The 26,645-nt window shown below is 39.3% G+C and overlaps 1 protein-coding gene across 8 annotated transcripts in view; it reads left to right on the plus strand.

The window, feature by feature from the left end:
* The first annotated feature begins 2,590 nt into the window (after positions 1 to 2,590).
* Positions 2,591 to 26,645, plus strand: part of LOC104602615 (uncharacterized) — a 34,604-nt gene continuing 10,549 nt past the window's right edge. For 3 of the 8 annotated variants that reach the window (XM_010266369.3, XM_010266370.3, XM_010266371.3), the window contains exons 1-11: positions 2,593 to 3,228; positions 3,889 to 3,992; positions 4,574 to 4,660; positions 4,805 to 4,880; positions 4,988 to 5,062; positions 5,158 to 5,211; positions 22,823 to 22,882; positions 22,997 to 23,113; positions 24,145 to 24,239; positions 24,342 to 24,547; positions 25,691 to 25,788. In XM_010266369.3, the coding sequence (XP_010264671.1) occupies positions 3,190 to 3,228; positions 3,889 to 3,992; positions 4,574 to 4,660; positions 4,805 to 4,880; positions 4,988 to 5,062; positions 5,158 to 5,211; positions 22,823 to 22,882; positions 22,997 to 23,113; positions 24,145 to 24,239; positions 24,342 to 24,547; positions 25,691 to 25,788 (1,011 nt within the window). In that variant the 5' untranslated portion in view covers positions 2,593 to 3,189. Of the gene's footprint in view, positions 3,229 to 3,888; positions 3,993 to 4,573; positions 4,726 to 4,804; positions 4,881 to 4,987; positions 5,063 to 5,157; positions 5,212 to 16,670; positions 17,033 to 22,181; positions 22,684 to 22,822; positions 22,883 to 22,996; positions 23,114 to 24,144; positions 24,240 to 24,341; positions 24,548 to 25,690; positions 25,789 to 26,645 lie in introns of those variants that run through there. The other 5 variants (XM_010266368.3, XM_088898228.1, XM_010266372.3 and 2 more) reach the window with 5 other exon arrangements.

The following is a 26,645-nucleotide window of genomic DNA, read 5'->3' on the forward strand; positions in this document are numbered from 1 at the left end:
CCGATCCATCTCCGGACACCCCGAGGCTTAGACACCTTGGGTCAGCCAGCTCGGCATAACTGTTTACAGGCAGCTCGTCACTCAAAGGACAGCCCGGCTCAGGGTAATTCGCAGAAGGGTAGTTCGGTATACCACAGGAGGGCTTCCTGCTCGACCGCCGTACCCGACAAATCTGTGGACAGCAGACATGTCCCTTGTCAGATAGCGCCGCGCCTGCCACCTTTAGAAAGGTGTCCTGCACCTGACAAGCACGTACCCTGCAATGACGGCCCCGCGCGTGCCACCTCAGCCTTGCCTGCAACGGCTGTGGCAGACTGACAGTGGCGGTTATACCTGCCCTGTCAGAAGCCAGAGGGCCTGAAGCGATGGAATTCAGTTATAAGGGGCTTCTTCTCAAGGAACGAGGTATCTTCGAATCACCTGTGCAATCTTCACTCTTAGCCTTCGTTTTCCCTTTGCTTCTCGCACAAAATACTGACTTAATCATCAGAGTGTTCCCACCGGGAAAACCCCGGGAGTTCTTCTTCCCTCTCGTTCCAAGTACCTCTCAGGAGCCACGCGAGTGCCAGGTAGGAGTGATCGGATCGCGCTACATCAATTGTTATTATAAATATTTTTAATAAATAGATATTTACTTTAATTTTACTTTAAATTAAAAATATAAATATTGCTAATAAATTTAGTAATTATTATTATATTAAAAATAATTAAAAATGTTATTAAAAGTATTGTTATTGATTATTTAATAAAATATTATAATTACTAACTATTACTGATAAATACTAATAATTTAATTTAATTTTGGTCATTATTAATTTAATGAATATTGTTAATAAATCCTATTCATAAAGTTAATAATTATTGTTATATTAAATTAACTAAATAATATTATTAAACTATCATTACTAATTATTTAATAAAATATTGTAATTACTTACTATTATTGATAGATGTTGTTAATAATTAAATATTTAATAAATAATGTTAACAACAATCAACAAAAATAATGTTTGTCTTTTTGCTTATTGAATTTCTTTGGTTTAAATTTTTGAGTTTTGTGCTTTGAAGATTGTTACATAATGTTAGTTAAAATTTCTATTTGCATTTAGCTTAATGAATTGCTTCAAGGTTCTAAATATTGACACGGGCCGATTCGCTATGCGTCGGTGCTTTTTTTTTTGTTTTTATGTTTTGCTTATTTTATTTTGAAATCAATTCAGAAGGGCTGGTTTTAAGGCCTGTCTACCCTTTGAACCAGTAGTGGCTGACCTAATACAACCTCTATAGGGGCATATCTGGAAGCCACCAACACGATACATATCGGCTGATATGGGCCGATACTTTGAACCTTGAATTGCTTTGGTTTACATTTATAGATTTTGTGCTTTGAATATTGTTACATATTTCAAGTTAAAAATATTGCTATTTGATTTTTTTTTTTAATTTGATAACTATTATACCTATAATTGTCAAATAATATAACAATAACAATTGTCAAATAATTATAAAATATAAATTAAAAGAAATTACCATTATTAGACATAAATTACCAATATTTATAAAAAAATACTAAAAATAAATCAAAAGAAATTATCCCAAATTAGTAGACATTAGGGTGATAATTACTTGAAATTGTCAAATAATATAATCCTAAACACATTAAAATAATTTGCCAAAAATTAACATAAATTAGTAGAAAATGTCAAAAAGTAGCCACTAAATTCCATAAAATTGATAAATTACTATAATTTACCAATAAACTATCATAAAATAAATATAATACATTATTATATATTTGCCAATAAATTAGTATATAATAGAAATTACCAAAAATTAGTAGAACTTAGCCAAAAATAACCACTAATTTCCATAAAATATTATATTTACCAAGAATTATCATAAATTATTATATAATAGAAATTACCAGAAATTAGTGGAACTTAGGGAAAAATAAACACTAATTTCCATAAAATATGATAAAATAGATGAAACTAGTATAACTTTATAAAAATAACCATTAAATTCAAAAAATCAGTAGAACTTAGAATGACAATTACTTCAAATTATCAAATAATATGAACCTAGATAAATACAATAATTTATCAAAAATTACATTTCGTTATCCCGTGCATCGCAGGGGTCCCCTCTAGTTTATAGATTAAAGGGGGAGTGAGCGATTACAATCAATTTCTGAATAAAAAGGAAATCGAACTGTAAGTAGCCACCATTTTTTTTTAATTAATAAATCACAACATTGGGATTATCGGCTCTAACAACCCTTGTATTATGCATAAAAAGACAATTTTACCCTTAAATTAATAAAAAGGCCAATTTAGACATTGGACTTAAAAAAAAGCCAACCATAAGCATTAACATCCAATGTTAGTGACGTCTTTTACAATGCATTGAATAAAATAAAAAAAACTATTTAATGTATAATTATACATACCCTTACAGGGGTAGCCGAGCCTTAAACCGGCCCCTTTAAATCATTTAAAAAATGTGAAACATAAAAAAAATGCACCGATACAGGCGGATACACCCCTCATATCGATATTTAGAACCTTGGTCTCATCATCTCCCATACTGTTATTTTTTCACAATACAGGGTGGGGATTTGCTCTAAGGCATTGTCGGAGGCAGATGTAAACTCATTGGTGTACACGATTTTCTCCGGCCCATCCTACTAACATGATCCGGTAGACTTATATGGGACCCGTTATATATGAAATGTGCGGTGTAAGGTTATATTGGTAGGGAGTTGGAATGAATTTATCGGCAGGCGCAGGAGATCCATACTCCGCTTTTTTAATCGCCTGATAAAAAATCGCGGTTATTTTTATTAATGCCGTGGATATATTCACATTTGGTTTTGTTAATGCCGGCCTTTTTTATTGATACTTCCGCGCAATCTGCATTATGCATCGGTTATTTTGGGGGTTTTGATCTTCGCGGGTTTGCTTACTCTCCCTCCCTGCTATCTGAAAACTTTTGTTTTCAAAAACCTGGGTAGAAGCTTCGAACAATCGAACTTAGAAGTTCAAACACCGCCATTTCTGCTTGGGATTCTTAAATCTCGGACGGCGTTAACATATAACGTTTGTTCTCGTTCATCTTCTTATTTAAGTCCGCAGATCTGCAGAACTGCTGCTTTCATGCTCGCATGTCCGTTAAGTTACTGATTTGAAGATGTTTTGGCGCATGACAGCTCTTTCCGCCTCTTCTCCTGTAAGCGAAACCCTATCTTTTTATATCTCTCCGTCGACAGTCTCAGCTGCTTGATTAGGGTTTCTGTCTGTCAATGGCAGTTACTTTTTGTTGTATAGTTTACTTGTGAAATTTATGATGTTAAGATTGCAAATTCTAAGCTGGTAAGCTCAAGCGTAATTGGAAAAACGGATAAGTATGCAGTTGTTTTGATATTATTTATGCAATTTTTTTAGCTGATAAGCTTCCGAGAGATTGCCAGTTGGATGCATTAGGGTTGAATTTGGATTTACTGCACTGGTTAGTGTTACTTATCGGTTATAGAGGAAGGGAATGTTTCTATTTATTCATTTATATGTTCTAACTTGCCACGTGGGTTGAGATTGAAAGTCGTGGAACTACCTTTCCCTTCACATGGACATTCTTCTTTTCATTTTTTTCCTAGTAGCAAGCACATTACCACTAGCACCCTTGTGTTCTTTTGCCTGTTAATCGTCTTGAACTTTTGAGGTAACTGTTGTTATTGTTCTCCCTTTTTGAGGTACTCGTTATGTTTTGTTTGGATGAACCGTTGGTCGAAATAGCAGTTATTCCCCCCTCCCCTTTTCTTTTCTTTTTTGGTCGTTCTTTGTTTTTTGGTCTCTGGTATTCGAGTTTACCAACACTTTTCATATTTTATAGGTGGAAGCAGTTTTAGACAAGGACAACTTCACTTTGGAAGACCTACTAGATGAGGAAGAAATAATACATGAGTGCAAAGCTTTAAACAGTCGCCTCATAAATTTGTAATATATTTTCTTGGTCACTTGTATATATGCAATATTGCAATTTTGAGTCTACCTTCTAAGAAATAATTAGTTTCTCTTTGGTTCTTTCCGTGTAACAATTCAATATGTTTTATGTGTGCGATAACTTTTTCTTTTGTCATTCATGCGCAACAATTAATTCTACTTGGTGTGTGTCTGTATGTAAAATTAGCAGAAATAGTTATTCATCTTTTTATTAAACCCAAAGCTTAAAGTTCAATGACCTAGTATTGGAAATGGATGGTGAAGTCTTCAAACGGAAATTGAGTATATGAAGAAAGTAAAGAAACAAATCCAACAAGGAAAAAGAATCTTTGTTGTAGTTGGACATAAAATGCATCAGAAGTGGAAATTCAATATCCAAAGAAGTAAGTTCAACCGAGATGTAAAATAAAATTGAAATGAAAAGTATGTAAAGAAAGAAAGAAAAAGAAAGCCCAATAAAGAATTGCAGATGCAATTCATTTTGGAAACTAACATTCTTCCCATATATCATAGACCTCAGTGAAGTTACTTTTGGGGTGGGACCCCAGTGGCACTTACAAGTCCCCCTTTTGTAGTCTGTGTGACAGAGCCCAGCTTGAGCAGTTGCTGTGCTATATTGTAGAAGAAGCTCCAGAGGATGCTGAAAGGAAACGTGCTTTCAAGTAAGCTACTTTGACTTGAAGGAAATAATTTCTACTAAGACTGCAGGTTTATTGGGTTTTGTGTTGTACGTATCCAAAGTACATATTTTCCTGCTGTTTTTTTTTTTTTTTGCTTTCCATGACATTATTTATTTCATGTTTTAGGTTTCCCTTCATTGCCTGTGAGATATTTATGTGTGAAATTGATGTCGTCCTTAACACCTTAGTAGATGAAGAGGAGGTATGTCTTTCTTTTATTCCTGTTTCTGCAAGCCATCTTTGTTTATAGAGGTTGCTTCAATAATAGCTCATGATTATAATTCAATTAAATTCTATGTGTGGTTGCAGCTCATGGACTTACTTTTCTCTTTCTTGGAACCAAATCGCCCTCATAGCACCTTGCTGGCTGGGTACTTCAGTAAGGTATACTTTGAGTCTCATTTATTGTTTGTCTGTTTATGTGATGTTTTTATGTGGGATTACTAGTTTACTAGTGTCTTTTCACTGTGGTATTCTAGGTTGTTGCGTGCCTTATGTTACGGAAGACAATCCCGCTTATGAATTACATTCAAGTAAGTATTGGCTTGGCTGTTACTGTTATAAACACTTTATTTCCTCCCTTTCCTTTTGTTATATAACCATTTCTTTTCAATAGAACTGGAGGTTGGATCACTGAAGCTACCAGTTCATGGTCCTGTCATTTGACCATTCAGTTTGAGCAGCTGTACCTGTTTAAGCCTCTAAGGTTAAAAAAATTGAAAGCACTAACATTTCCACTGTCTTTGTGCCTTTGTGTTCTGTGAAAGTAGACAACTTTGATTAACATTTGAAGGAAGAAGAGAGTATAAGCACCTATAAATTTTCCTTTATTTCACCTTGCTGCCACTTCCTGTTTACTCAGACTAGTGCTTGGCACTTATTGGGTTAAAACATTACAAAAGGGTGGAAAAAGTATAAAAAGAGGAAATAGGGAATGAATGGTTTAGTGCAGGTATGAGGTTGTCCTACTGGTTTGAACTGTGGTGGGCCAGAAGAGGGTTTGGATCTGGAAGATTGGAATAGATAGGATAAAATCAATTCAGGTCTGCACTGTAATTAGAAGAAATAGAAAGTAAGATATCTCAGATCTGTGTGCTTGAGAAAGCAAAGGGACCAGAAGACCATAGAAGCAGAAATAATTGAGGGTCTGTTTTAGAGAAGATTCCAGCAAAGAGGACAGAAGTCAGAAGAGAAGTAAAGAGAGAGAAGCCGAAACATACTTGTGCAGTTGTGTGTGTGTGTTTCCTCTCCGAAATGCAACATTTCTTTCAAACAAGCGATCAGGACCTAAACCATTCTCCGTCTTTGGCTTACACATTGTGCTTTTTTCTCCAACACATACTTGTGCAATTCTGCTCTCTAGTGCTCTTCCTGTCCTTGGAGCTCAAACCTTATTCTTGATTTTCTAAAGCATAAAAAACAGAGGTCATTGTTTTTCATTTTGGCAAAGGTCTATTTATATTTCAATTTGTCATGGATGATTTGACTAAACATTTTTTTTAAGACCTAAGGGTGAGATCTGGCTCCAGATCATGGGGAAAATTTGCCCATATTCCAATTCAAGATTGAGTAGCATATGGTTGAAAGAGGCTCTCTAACAGGGAGGTGGAAGATGTTTCGAGGTAGATCTCTTCGGAAAGATCAGGGAGGTGGAAGGAGATGGGAAGCTAGGAATTGGTACAGGGGTGTAGAGAAGGGGGCGAGGAGGAGACCGAACTTCTCTTACAGTAAGGCGGTTACGACTGGAGTTTGGTCGAATTTTGGGCAGTCTGAAATCAAGAAGGTGGAGGATAGACAAATGATATTTACAAAGTCCCAAGGCGTAGAGGCCAGAAGGAGATTCCTGAGAGATTGCTTGGTGGGAAGATTTCAATGGAGGGTAGGTTTTCAAGAAGTGGAAAAATGGGTAAGTAGATGTTGGGAGGAGTGAAAGTAAAGAAATTATCCGATGACCTCTTCCTGTTCATATTCTCGTTGAGATCAGCGGCGGCTTGGATCCTTAAGCAGGTCCATGGAAAATGGGGAGAAATCATCTCTTTTTGGACTAGTGGGGGGCAAGCGCTGGCTGCTTCTATCCAGAATCAAGCAAAGATTCAGACCGTTCAAAAACCATCTGGGTGAGGGTGTATGGTCTTCCTCTGATACTGTGGTGCTCAAGTGTGATCAAGAACATAGGGGATGCTTGCGGTGGTTTTGTGGAAACCGACGACTCCCCTGAGGAGCTTTCAACCTGTGAGTGGGTTCGAATGAAGGTGAAAAGGTCCGAGAAGATTCCTGAAAAAGTGGAGGTTGTTTTGGGGGAGACGATATTTGAAATCTGTATTTGGCTTGAGTTGCTGCCGACGGTCCGAAGTTGGATGCAGGAGATTCATGAGAACAGTCAGTTCCGATTGCAGGGAAGGAGCTCGGAAATCTCTAACACGGTGGTCTTAGAAGATGAGGGAGAAAGCTCATTGCCGCAAGAGTAAAATAAAAGGTCATTGAGTTTCAAACCGCCATTGAGTAGCTCGCCAGAGGTCGACGGAGGGGAAGAAGATGGTCGTGGGATCAATCTGATCCATCCACAAGCAGTTCCGCTGGACGGTCAGGATCATCCTCAGGCTGAGTGCTTTGAATCTTGCACGCCAGAATTAACGAAGGGAAGAAGTGGGGATTTTCCGAGGGTGGAGGATTTAAAAACTCTCATAAAGCAATGCATTAAAGAACTACACGCGGAGTCGGACGTGGAGGTCTCGAGGTTTAGGGGGAGGGAGGCTCGACAAGGGGCCGGATCGGATTCCAAGGAAGATGAGGAGATTCAGATTTGGACTCAGGTTCCGGATCCGGGTCAAGCTAGATTTAAGTCCTTGCCTACCCGCCCGCTCTACTCAATTGGCGAAGAAACTTGAAGGTAAAAAGTTTTTTAGTGAGCCTTGGTGGCCCACTGGTAGACAAACAAATTATGGTTCGGTTTGGTTGGAACCGGCCTGGGTTAGTCTGCCATCCAAACAACAGTTGAATCCAAGTGATGGTTCTCCTCTAGCCCACATTCCTAGCCCTGATAATATGGTGATGGGTGATCTGAGTCAGGCTGCTACTTCATCTCAAAAAGGTCGGTCTTCTTCAAAAAGTGCGTGTGAGATGGACAACAGGCGGCAACAAAGTCAAGAGCTGCCTCTGGTGCCAGTGGAAGAGATAGTGGAAGAGACCCCGTTGGTGGCGACCCCTATTGCGATGGTGGGTAATGAGGTTCATAGTGGGAATGTGGGAAATTGTCTTGATCAATCCAAAGAGTTGGGAAATAGCGGTGTAAGCCTCAAGCAAATGAGGAGAAGCAACGGAAAAGTCTTGATAGGAAACAAGGGGAAAGCAAGTTCATCAGCCGCGGAGATAGGCAAGGACAGTAAGTCTGAAAATAATCAATCTTCTTGGGTGACATCGAAACTTCTGGGGCTGGGGACTTTCCTGGGAATTTCGATAGAGGGGATGGAAGCTGATACTATTAAGTTCTTGGAAGGAATTGAACAAAGAGTGCTTATGAAGAGGGGAAAATTGACGGCAAAAAAAGGGGGATTAAAAACAAAGAGAAGCAGAGAAATGATGAGATTAACTTGAGGTTTGAATGATAAGGCGGGGAGCAGTTAAGGGGCTGCAAGGGGGTCTAAGGAGATGTGAGGTGTGGGTCCTTTTCTTTAGTTTTTTCTTATGGAAGTGAAAATTCTTTCCTGGAATGTTAGAGGGCTGGGGTCGGGAAGGAGGAGGATGATGGTATGTGATTCTTTGAAGCAATCGAAGTCAAAGATTGTCTTGCTCCAAGAAACTAAGCTGGAGTGGGTTGATGTTGCTACAATTCGAAGTGTTTGGGGAGAGGGTCAGGTAAGATGGAAGGCCTTGGCTGCCTTGGGGAGTGCTGGTGGAATTGTGAGCCTTTGGGACCCCACTTTCTGTTCTTTGGTTTCTTGTAGAATTGGAAATTTCTCAATCACTCTGAGACTGAAACTACAAGATGGAAAACTTATTCAAGTCACAAACGTTTATGGTTCTGTTGATTCTAATTTTCGGGTGGCTTTTTGGGAGGAATTATCAGATTTGAGAGACCCTCAAAAGTGTCCTTGGGTAATTGGGGGTGACTTTAATGCAACTATTTCGGTGGATGAGAAGAATACAGGGGGTAGAAGAACTGGTTCGATGAACATGTTTGCTGACTTCTTAAACAATATGGAATTAATGGACGTCCCAATTCAGGGTAATAGATTCACTTGGACCAATAACCAATCTGTCCTGACCCTGGTTAGGCTGGACAGATTTTTGGTTTCTTCAAATTGGGATGAATTCTTTCCTGATTTCAGACAGCTTACCCTTCCTAGACTGATGTCTGACCATAGCCCTATTCAACTTGTTTGTGGTCTCCGTGAGACAGTCAAATCCTCGTTTAAGTTTGAAAATGCTTGGTTTGAGGAGGAAAATCTTATCCCCTTAATCAGCTCTGTGTGGAATGAGTTGCAAGTGGAGGGCTCTAGTTCTTTCGTTATGGCATCAAAATTTAAGGTTGTCAAGGGTAAACTAAAAATTTGGAGCAAGGAGAAGAATATGAAGTGGGTTACTGATAAGAAGGCTTTGTTCAGCACCATCGTAGAGATTGATAGAGCTGAAGAGGTGTTGGAAAGGGATGATGAGGATTATTCCTTGTGGAATCCGTCAGAATCTTTCCTATTTTTTTAGTTTTTTATTTTGTTATTTAGGCTGTGATTTAGTTTCCTTTTTTTCTTTAGGCTAATTAGTGGGTTAGTTTCCTAGAATAGCTCCTAGATTGATTCTTAGAAGTTGTATATATTTGTACAGATCTTCTCAATGAAATTAGAACAAAAATCTTCAACCATTTGTTTCTGTTTTCATGGTATCAGAGCCTGCGACAATGTCTGGAATGAGCCATTCTTCATCAACAGTGGACTCGACAGCAGTAGATTCAGCAATGAATGCATTGAGATCCCTTGGAACCTCCTTCACCACCTCTGACATAAGCCATTCTCTGCAGATTAACCAACACAAATTAAATGGGTCCAATTTTTGTGAATGGTTTCAATCCGTTTTGTTAGCGATTCGAGGAAAAGGAAAAGTGGGTTACCTTACTGGTGAAATCCCTCCTCCAGCGAGCAGTGATGCGAGTTACAAGACATGAGAAGCTGAAAATTCCATTGTCATGGCATGGTTAATCAATTCCATGGAGCCGCAAATAGGACGCACGTATCTGTTTTACAAGAATGCTCACGAAATATGGAAGGCTGTTCAGGAGATGTACTCAGATCTTGGAAACACGTCTCAGTGTTTTGAAATTCGTTCTCTCCTGCGGAACATAAGGCAGGGATCAATGTCAGTAACAGAGTACTACAACAGGCTGATTGATCTATGGCAAGAAATGGATTTGTTTTATACAATTCCATGGAAGTGTACTGATGATGGAGTATTGTACAATCAAGTCCTTGAGAAAGATCGAGTATTTGATTTTCTTCAAGGACTCAATAAAGACCTGGATGAAGTACGAGGTCATATTCTTGGAATCAAACCCCTTCCTTCACTTCGTGAGGTGTTCTTTGAGGTTCGATGAGAAGAAAGCAAGAGGAAAGTCATGCTGAACCCATCCTCACACGGAATCCTAGAGGAACAATCTCAAGGATCTGCACTTGCATCTACTCGGTCTCAACCTCAGAAGAAAAAAGAAAACCACCAGTGGTGTGAACACTGCAAAAAGCCGTTATCACACAAAGGAGACTTGCTGGGACATTCATGGAAAACCTCCAGATTGGAAACCATAGAATTAGAGGAAAGGCAACCCTTCAGCTCATGTAGCCAAATCTGTTGAGACAAAGAAGCCTGTTAGCGTAGGGGTATTTCTGTCTTTATACCTTGATTGATGTTGCTGATCTGTAATGTTGTGTTGAAACATGTGCTCTTAACTTAAGTAAGGGCACATAGGTCTTTTCAGTTATGTTTTAATAATAGTATAAATACTTACTGGCCGACTGGGAGAAGTCAAGTTGACTCTTTCAGTTCGAACCAGAATTCTCTCTTTCTTTATCACTCTTTCTTCTTCTACATAACTGAACTCAGTCAGGCCGAACTCTAAGGCAGACCTGAATTATATCATGGTATCAGAGCTAGGTTAAATCTGCCTTACCTAGGGTTCATTCTCTGTGCACCCTATCTAGGTTTTTTTTTTTTCCTGTGTTCGATTGGAGATAAGTGAAAGGGTTGAAAAGGAGTGATCGCCCTCTTCCCTTGGGGGTCTCTATGCCTCCAGTCAGGTCGTATGTGGTCGGTTGCTGTGATTTCTGAGATCGCCCTCTCCTAGTAGAGGAAGAATAGAGGGCCGAACTGTGTGTGGCTGTTGTGTGTGAAGCGGCTGTTGTGTGTGGACTGCTCTCCTGCTCGCATGGGTGTTACTTCAGCGATAAGTTAAGAGACTTCAGTGCATGATATTTGTTATGGATTAAATAGAAGGTGTGTTTCAGACCATTTGCTAGGGTTTCGGCTAGTAAGTATTAGGGTTTATGCTAGTTTCTTTGTGCATTTTGAAGGAAGAGATATGATCATATAGTGGTGAGATTTCAGGTAGTTGTAGGAGTAGGGTTTGTGGTGTGAGCACAATTTTCAGCAACAACAAGTGCTGAAATCAGTGTGACAGGTGTGATTTAGGGTTTGTGGTGTAAAGAGCACACATTCCAGCAACAATTAGTGCTGCAATCAGTGTGATAGGTGTGACCTAGTGGTGTGGAATGTGCAGATCTCAGTGATAATAGAAGTCAGTAAGTGTGCAGAATTGGTGATAACATAATGGGAGACAATAATGATTATAAACCTAGTGTGATGGTGCCTACAGGCTACCTGAATGTTCAGATGACCTCCATTAAGTTAAATGGAGAGAATTATGTGCCTTGGGCTAAATCCGTTGAAGTCTTTCTGAAGGCAAAGAAGAAGGTAAAACACATCAGAGAGGAGAAAACCTCCTCTGACTCTCACGAGTATGAAGACTGGGAGCAAGATGATGCTCAGATCATCACATGGTTGTGGAACAGTATGGAACCCAGGATTAGTGTGAACTTCATGTTCCTTGATACTGCCAAAGATGTGTGGGACCATGCGAAGAAATTGTATTCGGGGCAGGACAATACAACCCGAGTTTATCAGCTTTATCAAGAGTACTTTAATCTGCAACAGGGCAATCGGAGTCTTGAAGAGTACTATGCCAACATGAGGAACATACTAATGAGTTGTATGTCTATCATCCTCTCACTTCTGATGTCAAGATTCAGCAACAACAGAGAGAGCAACTTGATGTGACTAGATTTTTGGTGGGACTAAAGTCTGAATATGAACCAGTACGGGCTCAGATATTAGGGGGATCAACTCTTCCGTCCCTAGAAGAGGTATTTGCTCGACTTTGGAGGATTTTTATCGGATCTACTGAGAACTCTAATATCTCAGATAGATCTGCCTTTGCTGCATCGAGAGGCCGTGGTGGTAGAGGTGGAGCTCGGGGAGCTCAGTCTGGCCGTGGTGTTGGTAGTGGTTCTGCATATGGCCGAAGTGGCAATGGTGGGTCTACTTATAATCGTGGTGGTGGTCGTACTGGGAGCAGAGATTCAGGGGGAGCCCGTAGTAGAGGACGTAGCTCAGGCCCAAGGAAGTGCACTCATTGTGGTATGGATGGACACACCATCAACTATTGTTATGATTTACATGGTCCTCCCTCAACTTGGGCCAATCATGCCGCGACCGGTGACTCAAGTTCCAGCTTTAGACAGGAGAATCATTCATCTGACCAGTTGCCTCCTACATCCACAGATGGTCCCATGAAGGAGATGGTGAGTGTTCCCCGTGATGAATATGAGAGGTTTATCCAATCAGAGCAGAACACGGTGACTTTTGCTCACTCAGGTATGGCTTGTCTGGCATCTACACCCAATCCCTGGATCATTGACTCTGGAGCCTCCGATCACATGACTGGAACTCCAGGTGTGTTTTCCTCCTCATCTCATTGCTCAACATCACAATCTGTTACCCTTGCTAATGGTTCCACATTTTCAATTTGTGGTGTTGGTAATGTTGACCTAGATCCTGTATCCCTCTCATCAGTTCTGTATGTTCCTAAATTGCCTTTTAACCTTATGTCTGTTAGTAAGCTGACCAAATCACTTAACTGCTCTATTACCTTTTATCTTTCTATGTGTGTCTTTCAGAATCTTAAGACGGGGATGAAGATTGGTGGAGGGCATGAAGCAGGTGGACTGTATTATCTTGACGGTGGTGGTGGTAGAACTTCAACAGCTCTCCAGTCATCTCTTTCTCCTCTCCAGTGGCACTGCCGATTTGGTCATCCGTCACTCAAAAGTCTTGAAGTCCTTAGTTCTGTCCTTGAGTCAGCTTTTTGTTTTGGATTGTGAGTCGTGTCAGTTTGGGAAACACCATCGTGTTCCCTTTAGTTCTAGGGTTGATAACTGTGTGTCGAGTCCTTTTTCTTTAGTTCATTCAGATGTTTGGGGTTCTTATAAAGTAATGTCATATAATGGATACAAATATTTTGTCATTTTGTGGATGATTTTTCAATGATGACGTGGCTCTATTTAATGAAAGACAGAAGTGAATTGTTTACCATTTTTCAAAAATTTTATGCTGAAATTCGTAACCAATTTGGTACCCACATCAAAGTTTTTTGTTCTGATAATGGCCGCAAATATTTATCCTCATCATTTCAGGAATACCTGGACCAATACGGCATTATACATCAGACCTCGTGTACCTACACCCCACAACAAAACGGGGTGGCTGAGAGAAAGAATCGCCATTTCCTTGAAACAACAAGATCCCTAATGCATCACATGCATGTTCCCAAACCTTTTTGGAGTGATGCAGTGCCTACCTCTTGTTTTCTGATTAATCGGATGCCCACGTTCATCCTTGATAGTCAGTCTCCGTTTCAGGTCTTGTTTCCCACTTTGTCTCCGTTTCCTCTTACGCCGAGAGTTTTTGGGTGTGTCTGTTTTGTCCATAATCTGGGTCCCGGGAACGACAAGTTTGATGCCCGTTCTCTCAAGTGCATCTTCCTTGGCTATTCTCGGACCTAGAAAGGGTATAGGTGTTACCATCCTGGTTCTCGACGGTCTTTTGTGTGTGCTGATGTCAGTTTCTTTGAGTCTACTCCGTTCTTTTTGGGGTCTGGTGATGCTTCATCCTCCTCATCACCTCCTCTTCCACTTCCTGTTGTCGATCCTCCTCCCTTTGTTCTAGTCGTGACCAAATCCTTGCCTCCGGTGCCACCACTTGTTGAACGCCCACCTATCCGTCATGTGTATACACATTGCCCACGTGCACCAGCTACTACTCCGGTTACATCTCCGTCGACGGATCCGGCACCAGACCCCCACTTAGCATCTGATATTGATCTACCCATTGCTTTGCGGAAAGGTAAACGTACTTGCACCCTTCATCCCATTTCTAATTATGTTTCTTACTCACCTTTCCGCTTTTCATCGCCAGTTTGTTACCTTGTTATCATCAGTTATTGTTCCTAAAGATGTCCAATAAGCCCTTGCCTCTCTAGGGTGGTGCCGTGCCATGGAAGAAGAACTCTCAGCCCTTCATCATAATCATACTTGGGACCTCACTGCTCTTCCTCCTGGGAAGCACGCTATTGGTTGTAAGTGGGTTTATACGGTTAAGTATCTGCCTGATGGTAGTGTTGAACGCCTGAAAACGCGATTAGTTGCAAAAGGGTACTCCCAAACATATGGCATTGACTACACAAAGACCTTCTCACCGGTTGCTAAGATAGGGTCAGTTCGTGTTGTGATCTCTCTTGCAGCCATGTATGAGTGGCCACTATATCAGCTTGATATCAAGAATGCCTTTTTGCATGGTGACTTACTCAAGGAGGTCTACATGGAGCAACCTCCAGGGTTTGTTGCTCAGGGGGAGGATAGTAAGGTGTGCAGACTAAGGAAGGATATGGGCTTAAACAGTCTCCTCGAGCATGGTTTGGTAGGTTCAGTGAGGTGGTAAAGAAGTTTGGCATGAAACAGTGCAAAGTTGACCATTCTGTATTTAGTCATGACTCTCCGGGAGGAAAAATACTGTTGGTGGTGTATGTAGATGATATTGTTATTACTGGGAATGATAGCATTGTTATTGACAGGCTGAAGACTTATCTGCAGGATCACTTTCAGACAAAGGATCTGGGTAAACTGAAATACTTATTGGGGATAGAGGTAGCGAGATCCAAGTATGGGATTAACCTGTGTCAGAGGAAGTATGTGCTTGATTTGCTGGAAGAAACAGGCTTGTTGGGTGCCAAACCAGCTGAAACACCCATGGACACAAATACCAAGCTAAGCAGTGATATGGGTGAAGTGTTTGAAGACCCTGGCAGATATCGACGACTTGTGGGCAAACTGAACTACCTAACCATTACCAGACCAGACATCTCATTTGCAGTTAGTGTGGTAAGCCAGTTCATGCAAAAACCTCTTATTCCTCATTGGAATGCGGTTCTGAGAATTGTGAAGTATCTAAAAGGGGCCCCGGGTCGCGGTCTGATATACAAGAGTGGGGGAAAACTTGAAATAGAAGGGTATTCTGATGCTGATTGGGCCGGCTCTATGTCTGATAGGCGGTCTACTACAGGCTATTGCACGTTTTTGGGAGGTAACCTGGTGACATGGAAAAGTAAGAAGCAGACGGTTGTGGCAAGAAGCAGTGTAGAAGCAGAATATAGGGCTATGGCACATACCACTTGTGAATTAGTGTGGCTAAGGAACCTTCTACAGGAAGTAGGGTACAACATTAACACTCCAATGAAGCTCTATTGTGATAATCAGGCTGCAGTTCATATCTCCTCTAATCCAGTGTTTCATGAAAGAACCAAGCACATTGAGGTTGACTGTCACTTTGTGAGGGAGAAGGTGCTGAATGGAGAGCTAGACACTACACATGTTAATACAGGAAATCAGTGGGCTGACTTATTTACAAAAGGCTTGAGTCGGGGAAGAGTGGACTACATATGTAACAAGGTGGGAGTATATGATATATACTCACCAGCTTGAGGGGGAGTGTTAGCGTAGGGGTATTTCTGTCTTTATACCTTGATTGATGTTGCTGATCTGTAATGTTGTGTTGAAACATGTGCTCTTAACTTAAGTAAGGGCACATAGGTCTTTTCAGTTATGTTTTAATAATAGTATAAATACTTACTGGCCGACTGGGAGAAGTCAAGTTGACTCTTTCAGTTCGAACCAGAATTCTCTCTTCTCTCTTTCTCTCTCTCTCTCTCTCTTTCTTTATCACTCTTTCTTCTACATAACTGAACTCAGTCAGGCCGAACTCTAAGGCAGACCTGAATTATTTCAAAGCCTAACACAACAACTTTCACACCGGAACTAATGACTGGATTGTCACGAAAAGATGATCTCAATGACTGGATTGTTGACACCGGTGCATCAGACCAAATGACAGGACATCATACAACTTTTTTGAATTATAAAAAATGTGATGGTGAGATAAAAGTCTCAGTGGCAAATGGGAATACAATAATTGTGGCTGGAGTTGGAGATGTTTTTTACCAAGGACTTTATTTGAAATCTGTTCTTCATGTTCCGAGTTTAAGAATTAATCTCTTTTCTGTTAGTAAGTTAACTAAGGATCAAAATTGTAAAGTAACATTTCTTTGTGATCGTTGTATTTTTCAAGATCCGTCTTCGGGGAAGATGATTGGCAATGCTGAAGAACGACATGGTCTCTACTATCTCATTGATTCTTTTCCAAGGCCAAAACCACATCTATCTCTTTCTGCGTCTAGTTCGTTGAATTCAGATGTAATTCTATGGCACAAACGCTTAGGACATCCTAGTTTTCAATATTTGAAACATTTGTATCCAAACTTATTTTTCAATAAAGATCCTTCTTCTTTCCATTGTGAGTCATGTATTCTTGCGAAATAGTCCATAAAAAATTATCCTATTCACAATTACAAATCTTCCAAACCGTTCCATCTTGTTCACAGTGATATTTGGGGTGCATCACGGGTTGTGGATTTAATAGGCAAGAGATGGTTCATCACCTTCATAGATGACCATACTCGTGCTTGCTGGGTCTATCTCTTAAAGAACAAATCTGATGCCGCATGTGTTTCAACAGTTCCATAAAATGATAAAGAACGTGTTCCAATGCAACATTCACATACTCCGCACAGATAATGGAGGAGAGTACTTTGCACAGATTCTTGGAGATTACCTCATTCAAAATGGCATATTTCATCAAAGCTCATGTACATCTACCCAACAACAAAATGGGGTTGCAGAACGAAAAAATCGTCATTTGTTGGAGGTAGCTCGATCACTCATGTTTGCTAGTGCTGTTCCACATCATTTTTGGGGAGAATCTGTATTAACTGCTGCCTATTTAATCAATAGACTTCCATCAAAACCCCTCAAGTTCCGTACACCAGTCAGTTGTCTCCAAAAAGAATTCCCTCATATTCGTTTACTCAACTCTCTCCCACCAAAAATATTCGGGTGTTCTGTGTTTGTTCATAATACCAGTCCTACTCGGGGAAAACTTGATCCAAAGGCCATCGAATGTATCTTCATAGGATACTCTCCCACTAAAAAAGGATATAAATGTTACAATCTTGTCACAAAAAAATTCTATATGTCCTATGATGTTACATTCCTGGAAGATCAATCATTCTATTCCCATGATTCTCTTCAGGGGGAGAACTTAATTGAAGATAATCATTGGGATTCTTCGATATCTCTTTCTGTGTTTTTGCCCCAGTCTCCATCAGTGTCCACTTTACCATCCTCTGAGTCTCCACCATTACCCCTACTAGATACAACCACAGGTCTCGGTCAAGGGGGAGAATCAGTCCAACAACAAAGTGAACTAATTGTTTACTTAAGGAGGCCCTGTGTTACTCAGCAAAACCAATCATCGAAACCTATGGCGGATTCACCACAAGATTCACAAAGAGGTGCTGTTACAATTGATGATTTGGATGTTCCCATTGCTATAAGAAAGGGGGTAAGATCTTGTACTCAACATCCGATTTCAAATCATTTGTCATATTGCCGTTTATCTAACACTCACAGGGCATTTGTATCTCAACTTGATAATGTAACAATTCCTGCAAATATATATGATGCCTTGAGAGATTCAAAATGGAAGGCTGCTGTTTTGGAAGAGATGAAGGCACTAAATGACAATAATACATAGGAAGTTGTAAATATGCCTGAAGGGAAGAAGTTAGTGGGCTGTAAGTGGATTTTTACGGTGAAAGTAAGTTTGGAAGGGAAAATAGAGAGATACAAGGCGCATTTGGTTGCTCAAGGGTATACGCAAACATACGGGCTTGACTACGAAGAAACTTTTGCACCAGTTGCAAAATTGAACTCTATACGGGTTCTCTTGTCTATGGCAACCAACTTGGATTGGAAATTGCACCAAATGGATGTTTCAAATGCTTTCCTGAATGGAACTCTTGATGAAGTCTACATGAAGCTGCCTCCTGGCTTCGAAGACAAAGAAAAACCAGGATCAGTGTGTAAATTGAAGAAGTCTCTGTATGGGTTAAAACAATCTCCTAGGGCATGGTTCACTCGATTCAGCACAGTTATAAAAAGATTTGGATACACACAAGGACAAACAGATCACACCCTATTCATAAAACAGTCAAGGGATGGAAAAAAATCAATCTTGATTGTGTATGTTGATGATATGGTAATCACGGGTGATGACAATGATGAGATTACGAATCTCAAGGGTCTACTACAATCTGAGTTCAAAGTTAAGGATCTTGGAAAACTTCAGTATTTCCTTGGGATGGAAATTGCTAGAAGCAAAACTGGTATTTTCATTTTTCAAAGAAAATACATCCTAGATCTGTTGAAGGAAACCGGGAAGCTTGGTTGTCATCCAGCTAGCACTCCACTGGAGAAGAATTGGAAGCATAAGATCTCTGAGAATGATCCTCCAACTAACAAAGAGAGATATCAACGTCTTGTGGGAAAACTAATCTTTCTATCACTTACTAGGCCTGATATTACCTATAGTGTTAGCATAGTTAGTCAGTTTATGCATGCTCCAACTAAGAGACATCAGTGTGCTGTTGATAAGATCCTTAGATATTTGAAAGGAGCTCCTGGCAAGGGTATATTGTTCAAGAAAAGTGATAATCGGTTACTTGAGGGATTTGCAGATGCTGATTGGGCTGGTTCGGTTGAGGACAGTAAGTCTACTACAGGATATTGTACAAAGGTTTGGCGGAATGTTGTTACATGGCGAAGTAAGAAGCAAACTGTTGTGTCCAGAAGTAGTGCAGAAGCAGAATACAAGGCAATTGCACAAGGGATTTGTGAGTTAATATGGCTTGAACGACTATTGTCAGACCTAAATGTTCCACTTGATAGTCCAATGAAACTGTATAGTGACAGTAAGTCAGCAATAGCAATTGTACACAACCCTATTCAACATGATCGAATGAAGCATGTTCGCATTGACAACAATTTCATCAAATCAGAGATCGAAAGTGGAAAAATTTGTCTATCCTATGTGCCATCTGGATCACAGGAAGCAAACATCCTCACTAAACCATTACTTAGGGTCGGGTTTGAGACAAATGTATCCAAACTGGGAATGATTGATATACATTCACCAGCTTGAGGGGGAGTGTTGGAAAGGGATGACGAGGATTATTCCTTGTGGAATCCGAGTCAGAATCTTTCCTATTTTTTTAGTTATTTGTTTTCTTATTTAGGCTGTGATTATTTTCCTTTTTTAGGCTGTGATTTAGTTTCCTTTTTTTCTTTAGGCTAAATTAGTGGGTTAGTTTCCTAGAATAGCTCCTAGATTGATTCTTAGAAGGTGTATATATTTGTACATATCTTCTCAATGAAATTAGAACAGAAATCTTCAACCATTTGTTTTTGTTTTCAAGAGGTGCGTCCCTTGCCTGAAGATCTGAGACTTAAGAGGTCAATTGCAAAAATCAAATATGATAAGATGGCAGTTGAGGAAGAGAGGAAGTGGAGACAAAGAGCTAAATCCATTTGGCTTAAAGAGGGGGATAAAAATACAAAGTTCTTTCACAAAATAACAAATGCTCGTGCTAGGTTCTCTTCAATCAGCAAGCTGGTGTGGGAGGATAGGTGTGGTGAGTCTAGTTCTGAAGTTAAATCTGTAGCTACTTCTTTCTATAAGAACCTTTATAAAGAGAAGTGGGTTCAGAGACCTTTTCCCTCCGAGCTCCAATTTAATAAGTTAAATGAAGAGCAGAAAATCTGGTTAGAGAGACCATTCTTAGAAGAGGAAATTAAGGGTGCAGTAAAGATAGAAAATGATAAATCACCGGGTTCTAATGGGTTCTCTGATCTATTCTATTTAAAATGTTGGGATATTGTGAGGAGTGATCCGATGCAGGTGTTTCAGGCATTTCACACTAATGCTTCCTTTTAGAGAAGTCTGAATGCAACTTTCATCACTCTTATTCCAAAAATTGAGGGGGCTGTCAATATTGAAGGACTTCAGGCCCATTAGTCTCTTGCACAGTTTCTACAAAATCTTGTCTAAGGTTTTGGTTGAAAGAATGAAGTGTGTGTTAGGCAGTGTTATCTCTTGTAACCAAAGTGCTTTTGTCCCGAGTGGACAGATGGTTGACTCTGTTCTCATTGCCAATGAACTGTTGGAGTCCAGAAGAAGAGAGGGGACCCCAAGTGTTCTGTGTAAACTGGATATTGAAAAAAGCTTATGATCATGTTAACTGGCATTGCTTGGATATGGTTTTGGAGAAAATGAATTTTGGGCAACTTTGGAGAAACTGGATCAGAGTTTGTGTTAAGACTCCTAAGTTCTCCATCTTAATTAACGGGCAAACGACGGGGTTTTTTGGAAGTTCAAGAGGTTTGAGGCAAGGTGACCTTCTCTCCCCTACTCTTCATTTGCGTTATGGAAATTTTATCTCTCTTTAGCAAGAAGGCTGTTGAGAATGGGCTTTGGGAGGGCTTTGCAATTGCTCCGAGAAAAGAAAAAGTCAATATTCTTCAATTTGCTGATGACACCTTATGCTTTGTTGATGCTTCTCCTAATCAACTGGAGGTGGTGCTTGGAATTTTGAGTTGGTTTGAGGTGGTGTTTGGCCTTAAGGTTAATTTGAGTAAATCTCAGATTATCCCTGTAGGTCTTGTTACAAATCTAGATGTTTGTGCAGAAGTTATGGCTTGTCAGACTGCCCATCTTCCGGTCAAGTACTTGGGGCTCCCTCTTGGAGCTAAATATACTTCCTCTCAGATTTGGAATCTAGTGGTTGAAAGAATGGAGAAGAAATTGGCTTCTTGGAAAGCTAAATACCTTTCTTTTGGGGGGAGAGTGATTTTGATTAAGAGTACTCTTTCTAATTTACCTACTTACTACCTCTCCCTATTTCCTATTTCTTCCAAAGTGGCACAGATTGGAGCAACTACAGAAAAACTTTCTCTGGAGAGGTTGGGAGGAGGAGAAGAAGGTTCATGTTGTAAATGGCTTTGGAGATTTGCAAATGAAAGAAATGCTTGGTGGAGAAAGCTGACTGTGGACAAATATGGAGTGGACTGGGGTGATTGGAGATCCAATTCTCCTATTTCAAGAGGGATAAGCTCCATTTGGACAGGTATAATGAAGAACACTAATCTATTTGAGGAAGGAATCGGTTACAACTTGGGAAATGGGGAAAGAATCAAATTTTGGAAAGACTCTTGGTGTTCTGAAGTGTCTGAAAGATGCCTTTCCTCTCTTGTATCAAATTTCTGTAAATCAGGACTCCTCGGTGGCTGAGAATTTCAATGTGAATGGGAACTCTTTCAGTTGGAACCTAACTTGTAGGAGGCGCCTCTTTGACTGGGAAATTGAGGAGTATGCAATTCTGTTGGGCCTGCTCCAGAACCAGAGGATTGGCCCAAACATGGAGGATGCTTGGAGATGGAAATGGGAAGCTGATGGCATGTTTTCTGTTAAGTCTATGTTCAGTAAGTTGATAAGTTGAGGTCAGGAAAACTTTCCGGCTAGGCAGATTTGGAGCTCAACCAGTCCTTCTAAAGTGAAGTTTTTGCTCTGGACAATGGCTTTAAATAAATGTCTATCCAAAGTTAATCTAGTGAAACGTGGCATTCAGATTTCGGACATGTCATGTGGCTTATGTGGTGGGGTAGTAGAAACTACAGAACATCTGGCCTTACATTGCCCAGAACATCTTCAAGCTTTGGAAATCAGCTGGGTAATGCCAAATTCTGTGAAAAATCTGCTGTTGTGTTGGCAGATTGAGGGTCTCAGCAAGAAAGGTATCTTGGTTTGGAAAACTATCCCGGCTGCTGTGCTTTGGACTATCTGGATTGAAAGAAATAACAGAATTTTTCAGGGCAAAGCCAAATCTTCAGAGGAAATGGTGCAGAAAGCTGTGGGTAAACTTCTGTCCTGGGTGTTGGCAATGGAGGTGTTTAAAAATCAGAATTTGAGTCTGTTGTTTAGATCTCAGAACTGGTTGTATCTGTAATTTGTGGCCTAGGCTCCTTTGTACTGGTTCTTGTTTTAATAAATTACCTTACCTTAAAAAAATAATGAAACTAGAAGGGAATTAAATGCAAAATTAGGTTTATGGACAAATGCCTTAGTCTTTGAATCCCCATCAGCAATCAGACCCCAGAAACCAAGGGAAGTAGCCATTTTCAAATTTAAGCTGTGCTTGTTTGGAACTATCAAATCCTTATGATCCACAAAACACCACTTTCAACATCCTCATTATGATCTCTCAATACGACCACCTATATCTGAGTTCCTATTATTCCCTAAGGCTACCATCATCAACATTCAAGTTGATTTTGTTGGGGGGGGGTGACCATGCCATATATGGACTAACTAGACAAATAGATGGGGCTGCTACCTTTGGAAATAATCCATTTCTGGGTTGGTTGTTGTATACTAAGGGGACATGCTACCTTAAGTACTATGTGGTATGTAGATACAGATACCCCTTCCAAAATGGCTTGACTTCAGAAAACTATAATTCTTGAACTATTGATGGATTACATGCCTTTTTTATCCTTCGAGGCCTTGACTGGATTTGTTTACATCTGCTTGCTTTTTGGTCAGGTTCATCAGGATGCTTTCTGCCAGCTAGTTGATTTGATAGGAATCACGTCAATTATGGAGGTATGCAACTAAAATCATAATGTTAATCATATGTAGCTAATTGGGATATGGATTTTGCATTCTCTTTGTTGACAGGGAATGGGGAATAGTCCATCCTGACAAACTCTTATCCAGGTTCTGGTTCGACTTGTCAGTGCTGATGATCACATGTATCCCAATTTTGTGGATGTGATGCAATGGTTGGCTGATAGTAATTTGCTGGAAATGATCACCGATAAACTGAGCCCATCTGTGAGTGCCTAAATTGTAACTTTTGTTATGGTTGAACCAAATTTGATGCATGTAAAAAATTAACTGGTAATGTGTATAATAGTTGAATAAAATAGGTAATAAAAATAGTTTTTCATTTAGGTGAAACTTTTCACATGTTTATCCATACACTATATGTTATTCATGTATGCATGTATGCATGCCTTATATTACGTATGCACATAGTTTTCAAGGCGCCAAGGCGAGGCTAGGTGATTGGGGGGCGCCTAGGCGTCGCCTAGGCGATAGATTTTTTATGTTAAAAACATAGATCCTAGGGTAGTTCCCTAGGTACCATAACCATATTTCTTTAATAATTATTCCTGATTTTCATAAGAAAAAGTATAAATTTCATATTAAAGTATAGAAAATCAACATATTCATGATATGGAAGAGGAAAATGTGCTGATTAGTTAAAATTTTAAGTTCTTCCTTACTTATTGGTTCAGGTTTTTAAGTCTTTGAGGGTTTAATACAGCATTTAGCAATGTTTGTGTTGATTAAACCCTAATAAATAAGAAAATAATAAAAAGAACTAAGTATATAAACACACAAAATGATTATTTTAGTTTAATAATGTCTATTTTATAATTATAATCTCAAAAAAGAATGAGTAAAATAGTATTTTATAGTGGGAAGTAGAAAATTGCTAGGCGATTAGGCGAGGCGAGCCTCAAAGGGTACCTTGTCGCCTAGGCGTCACCTAGGTGCCCACCTAGGTGTCGCCTTGACAACTATGCGTATGCATGTTGTGTATGCTAATTGTGGAACTTAAAATAAACCTATTCCTTTCGATCATGACTTTTTTGGCCATGATCAACCATTTACCTGAACAGTTGCGCATAACTTTACCTTGTTTGCTTAGTTTTAACTTTGTCAGTTGGTGCCCTTTCTAAGCACAATGGACAACATATGTAAATGTTTATCAGTTTATGTATATGTGTATTTTCAGTTCACCATTCTGGCTAATTTAGCAATCTGGTCCCTGACGAATTTGTGCATAAATTGATCAGAGTTCTCCTGAAGTTCATGCTAATGCAGCAGAAACTCTCTGTGTCATCACTCAAAATGCTCCTTCAGCTCTGGCCACTAAACTTTCAAGCCCAAGGTTTATGTCTTACATTTGAGATGTTATGCTATCAGAATTCCCTTTACAACTAAGCATTTTATATTGATAAGGTGGTTGTTTCCATTTTGTATTGCTATGCAGCTTTGTTGCAAGAATATTTGGTCATGCACTTGAAGTTTCAGAGTTGAAATCTGCACTTGTGCACTCCCTGTCTGTCTGTATTTCTTTGTTGGATCCCAAAAGAGCAGCTATTTCTCCTTTGTTTAATCCTCTTCGAAGTCAACATTTATATGAACCATCCATTCATGTTAATCCTGAGACTATTAGTGCTATGCTGCCAAAACTTGGTAAGTTTGTGTTATAACAGGTTTGAACTGTGATCCTCAAAGTATTCTAGTATTTTCTTCCAATGGATCTTTATTTTTCATGTATTGGATTGGATAAACATTGACCCCAATAACCCCTCAAGAACTTATTTTCATATTGTAATTTGTGGTTGTTATAGTTTTGTAATTTATCAAGAAAAAAGTTTTGCAAGTGTACCGAGCTTCAAATTTTGGTTGATTGAAGAAATTTTCCCTTTCCCCTTCGCCAATTATTGGACATGTTAGGTAGTTTATGACATTTCTTTCTCTGATTGTACCGTCCTTGTTGTAGTTGATTTGTCCTTTACTTTCCATGTGGATTCTGTAATTTATTGGGATAAAATTGAGCTCCAATAGTATTTTAAGCCTTTCTTTTTCTTTCAGTTCTGTAATTACTGTATGGAAATGGAACAAATGGGAACTTCTATGCTCTTTGAAAATGTTGGGAGTAAGTTGCCCTGCCCTTTGATGGCTCTTTGGTATGAGCTAAAAGTGGTAGTGTTATTAGTTGACTTGCAGTGTATATGTTCCTTGTGGAAAGTTATTGGCATATTTTTTTTTTTCTCAAAAAATAATTGTAGTCAATTGTTTTAAATTGAAGTTCCCTAGGACATAATTCCTTGTTTTCCCCCTTTAGGGCTCTCATCTCTTGTTTTATCTTAACCCATGAGAGAAACTTGAGCACACTGAGCTAGGGTTTTGATATCTGTTTTAACATAACAGAGCTTGTGTATTTGATGCCTACTTTTCGTTCCTGACAGTGAGATGGATTAGATGATTTTGATGTTTGATTTGAGCTAAGCCCTATGGTCAACCTATCAACTACTTATGTTAGTCTTTAGGATTTTGTTTTGGTGATTTATTTATCAGTTATCATCAACTCAGTAAAAATTTTAGTTTTAAAAGGTTCCAAATGAACAATCATTATGATACATGTAATACAACCTTGTTGAAGCTTAGTTATTTGATACCTTGTCAATTTGACTAGTTTGTGATCGATGATGGTGGATTTAGTTCCTGTAATCAATATATCCTCACTTGCATCTCTTTGACACTTTTATTAAATATAATTCTGAATTTCTTTAATGACAGTAATCATCATGCTATTTCCTGATATTACTGCAGGGGACTTGCTTATGCTTTTGAATGTTTCCAATGATGAGAGAGTTTTGCTTACAACATATGGAGAACTTAGGCCTCCTCTCGGGAAGCACCGTCTAAAGGTTTGTTCTCCTGTGAAGGATGATGGGCCTTAATGTTGTATTCCTTATTATTTTATTTGCTAATAGCTTTTTGCTCTGTTAAAGTAAAGATACCATTATAAAGTTGCACAAATCCAATCTTCTAGAGGCTTTTTGGATATCTTCAAGACTTGGCCAGTTGATTTATGTTCCTAGGTGATTTATACCCTCCTTTACCCAGGAAATGAACAATATTGTAATTACCTTTCTTTGACTGTGGAGTTGGATTGTTTAGCTATCCAAATATATAGCACACAAGCTAAGCCCGCTATGTGCCTCAATTTGTTTCTAATATAACTAATATATTTACATTTAAACCATGTTTAATTTACTATAAAAGGTGAAGCAAAATAATGAAGTTTCAGAATCCAAACAGATGAAAGATGGGAAAACATTATAAATAATAGCATTTAATGTGCTACTTTGAGGGTAATTTAGAGAGACTGGGCCAAATGGGCCCTAATATTTCTTTTATGTTCAAGTAATGTTATATCTGTTTTATGTATTAATGGGCCTTTTCTTAATGGGCCTGTTAACCTCTTTTTAAGTTACTGCTGTCTGCTTTGCTGGCCACCCACTTAAAGGGTAGACTTGTAATTAGCATGATTAATTAAGTTTAATAAAAGATTAGTGAAGGGAGAGAGAGCCATCGGACTCTCTTCTTCTTTCTCTTCTTCTTCTTCTATTCTGTTGTAACCTTTTTTTCTCTCACTTTTATTATTTCTTTTATAAGTTTTATATCAGATTTGAAGGATAGACTCACATCTTGGTATCAGAGCAGTTCTTCCTCCACTTTTCTTTCTTTTTTTTCCAATACACCCTTCGATTAGAAGTGTATG

Source organism: Nelumbo nucifera, chromosome 2, assembly GCF_055504915.1.
Source record: "Nelumbo nucifera cultivar China Antique chromosome 2, China Antique-T2T, whole genome shotgun sequence".
Taxonomy (NCBI): Eukaryota; Viridiplantae; Streptophyta; class Magnoliopsida; order Proteales; family Nelumbonaceae; genus Nelumbo; species Nelumbo nucifera.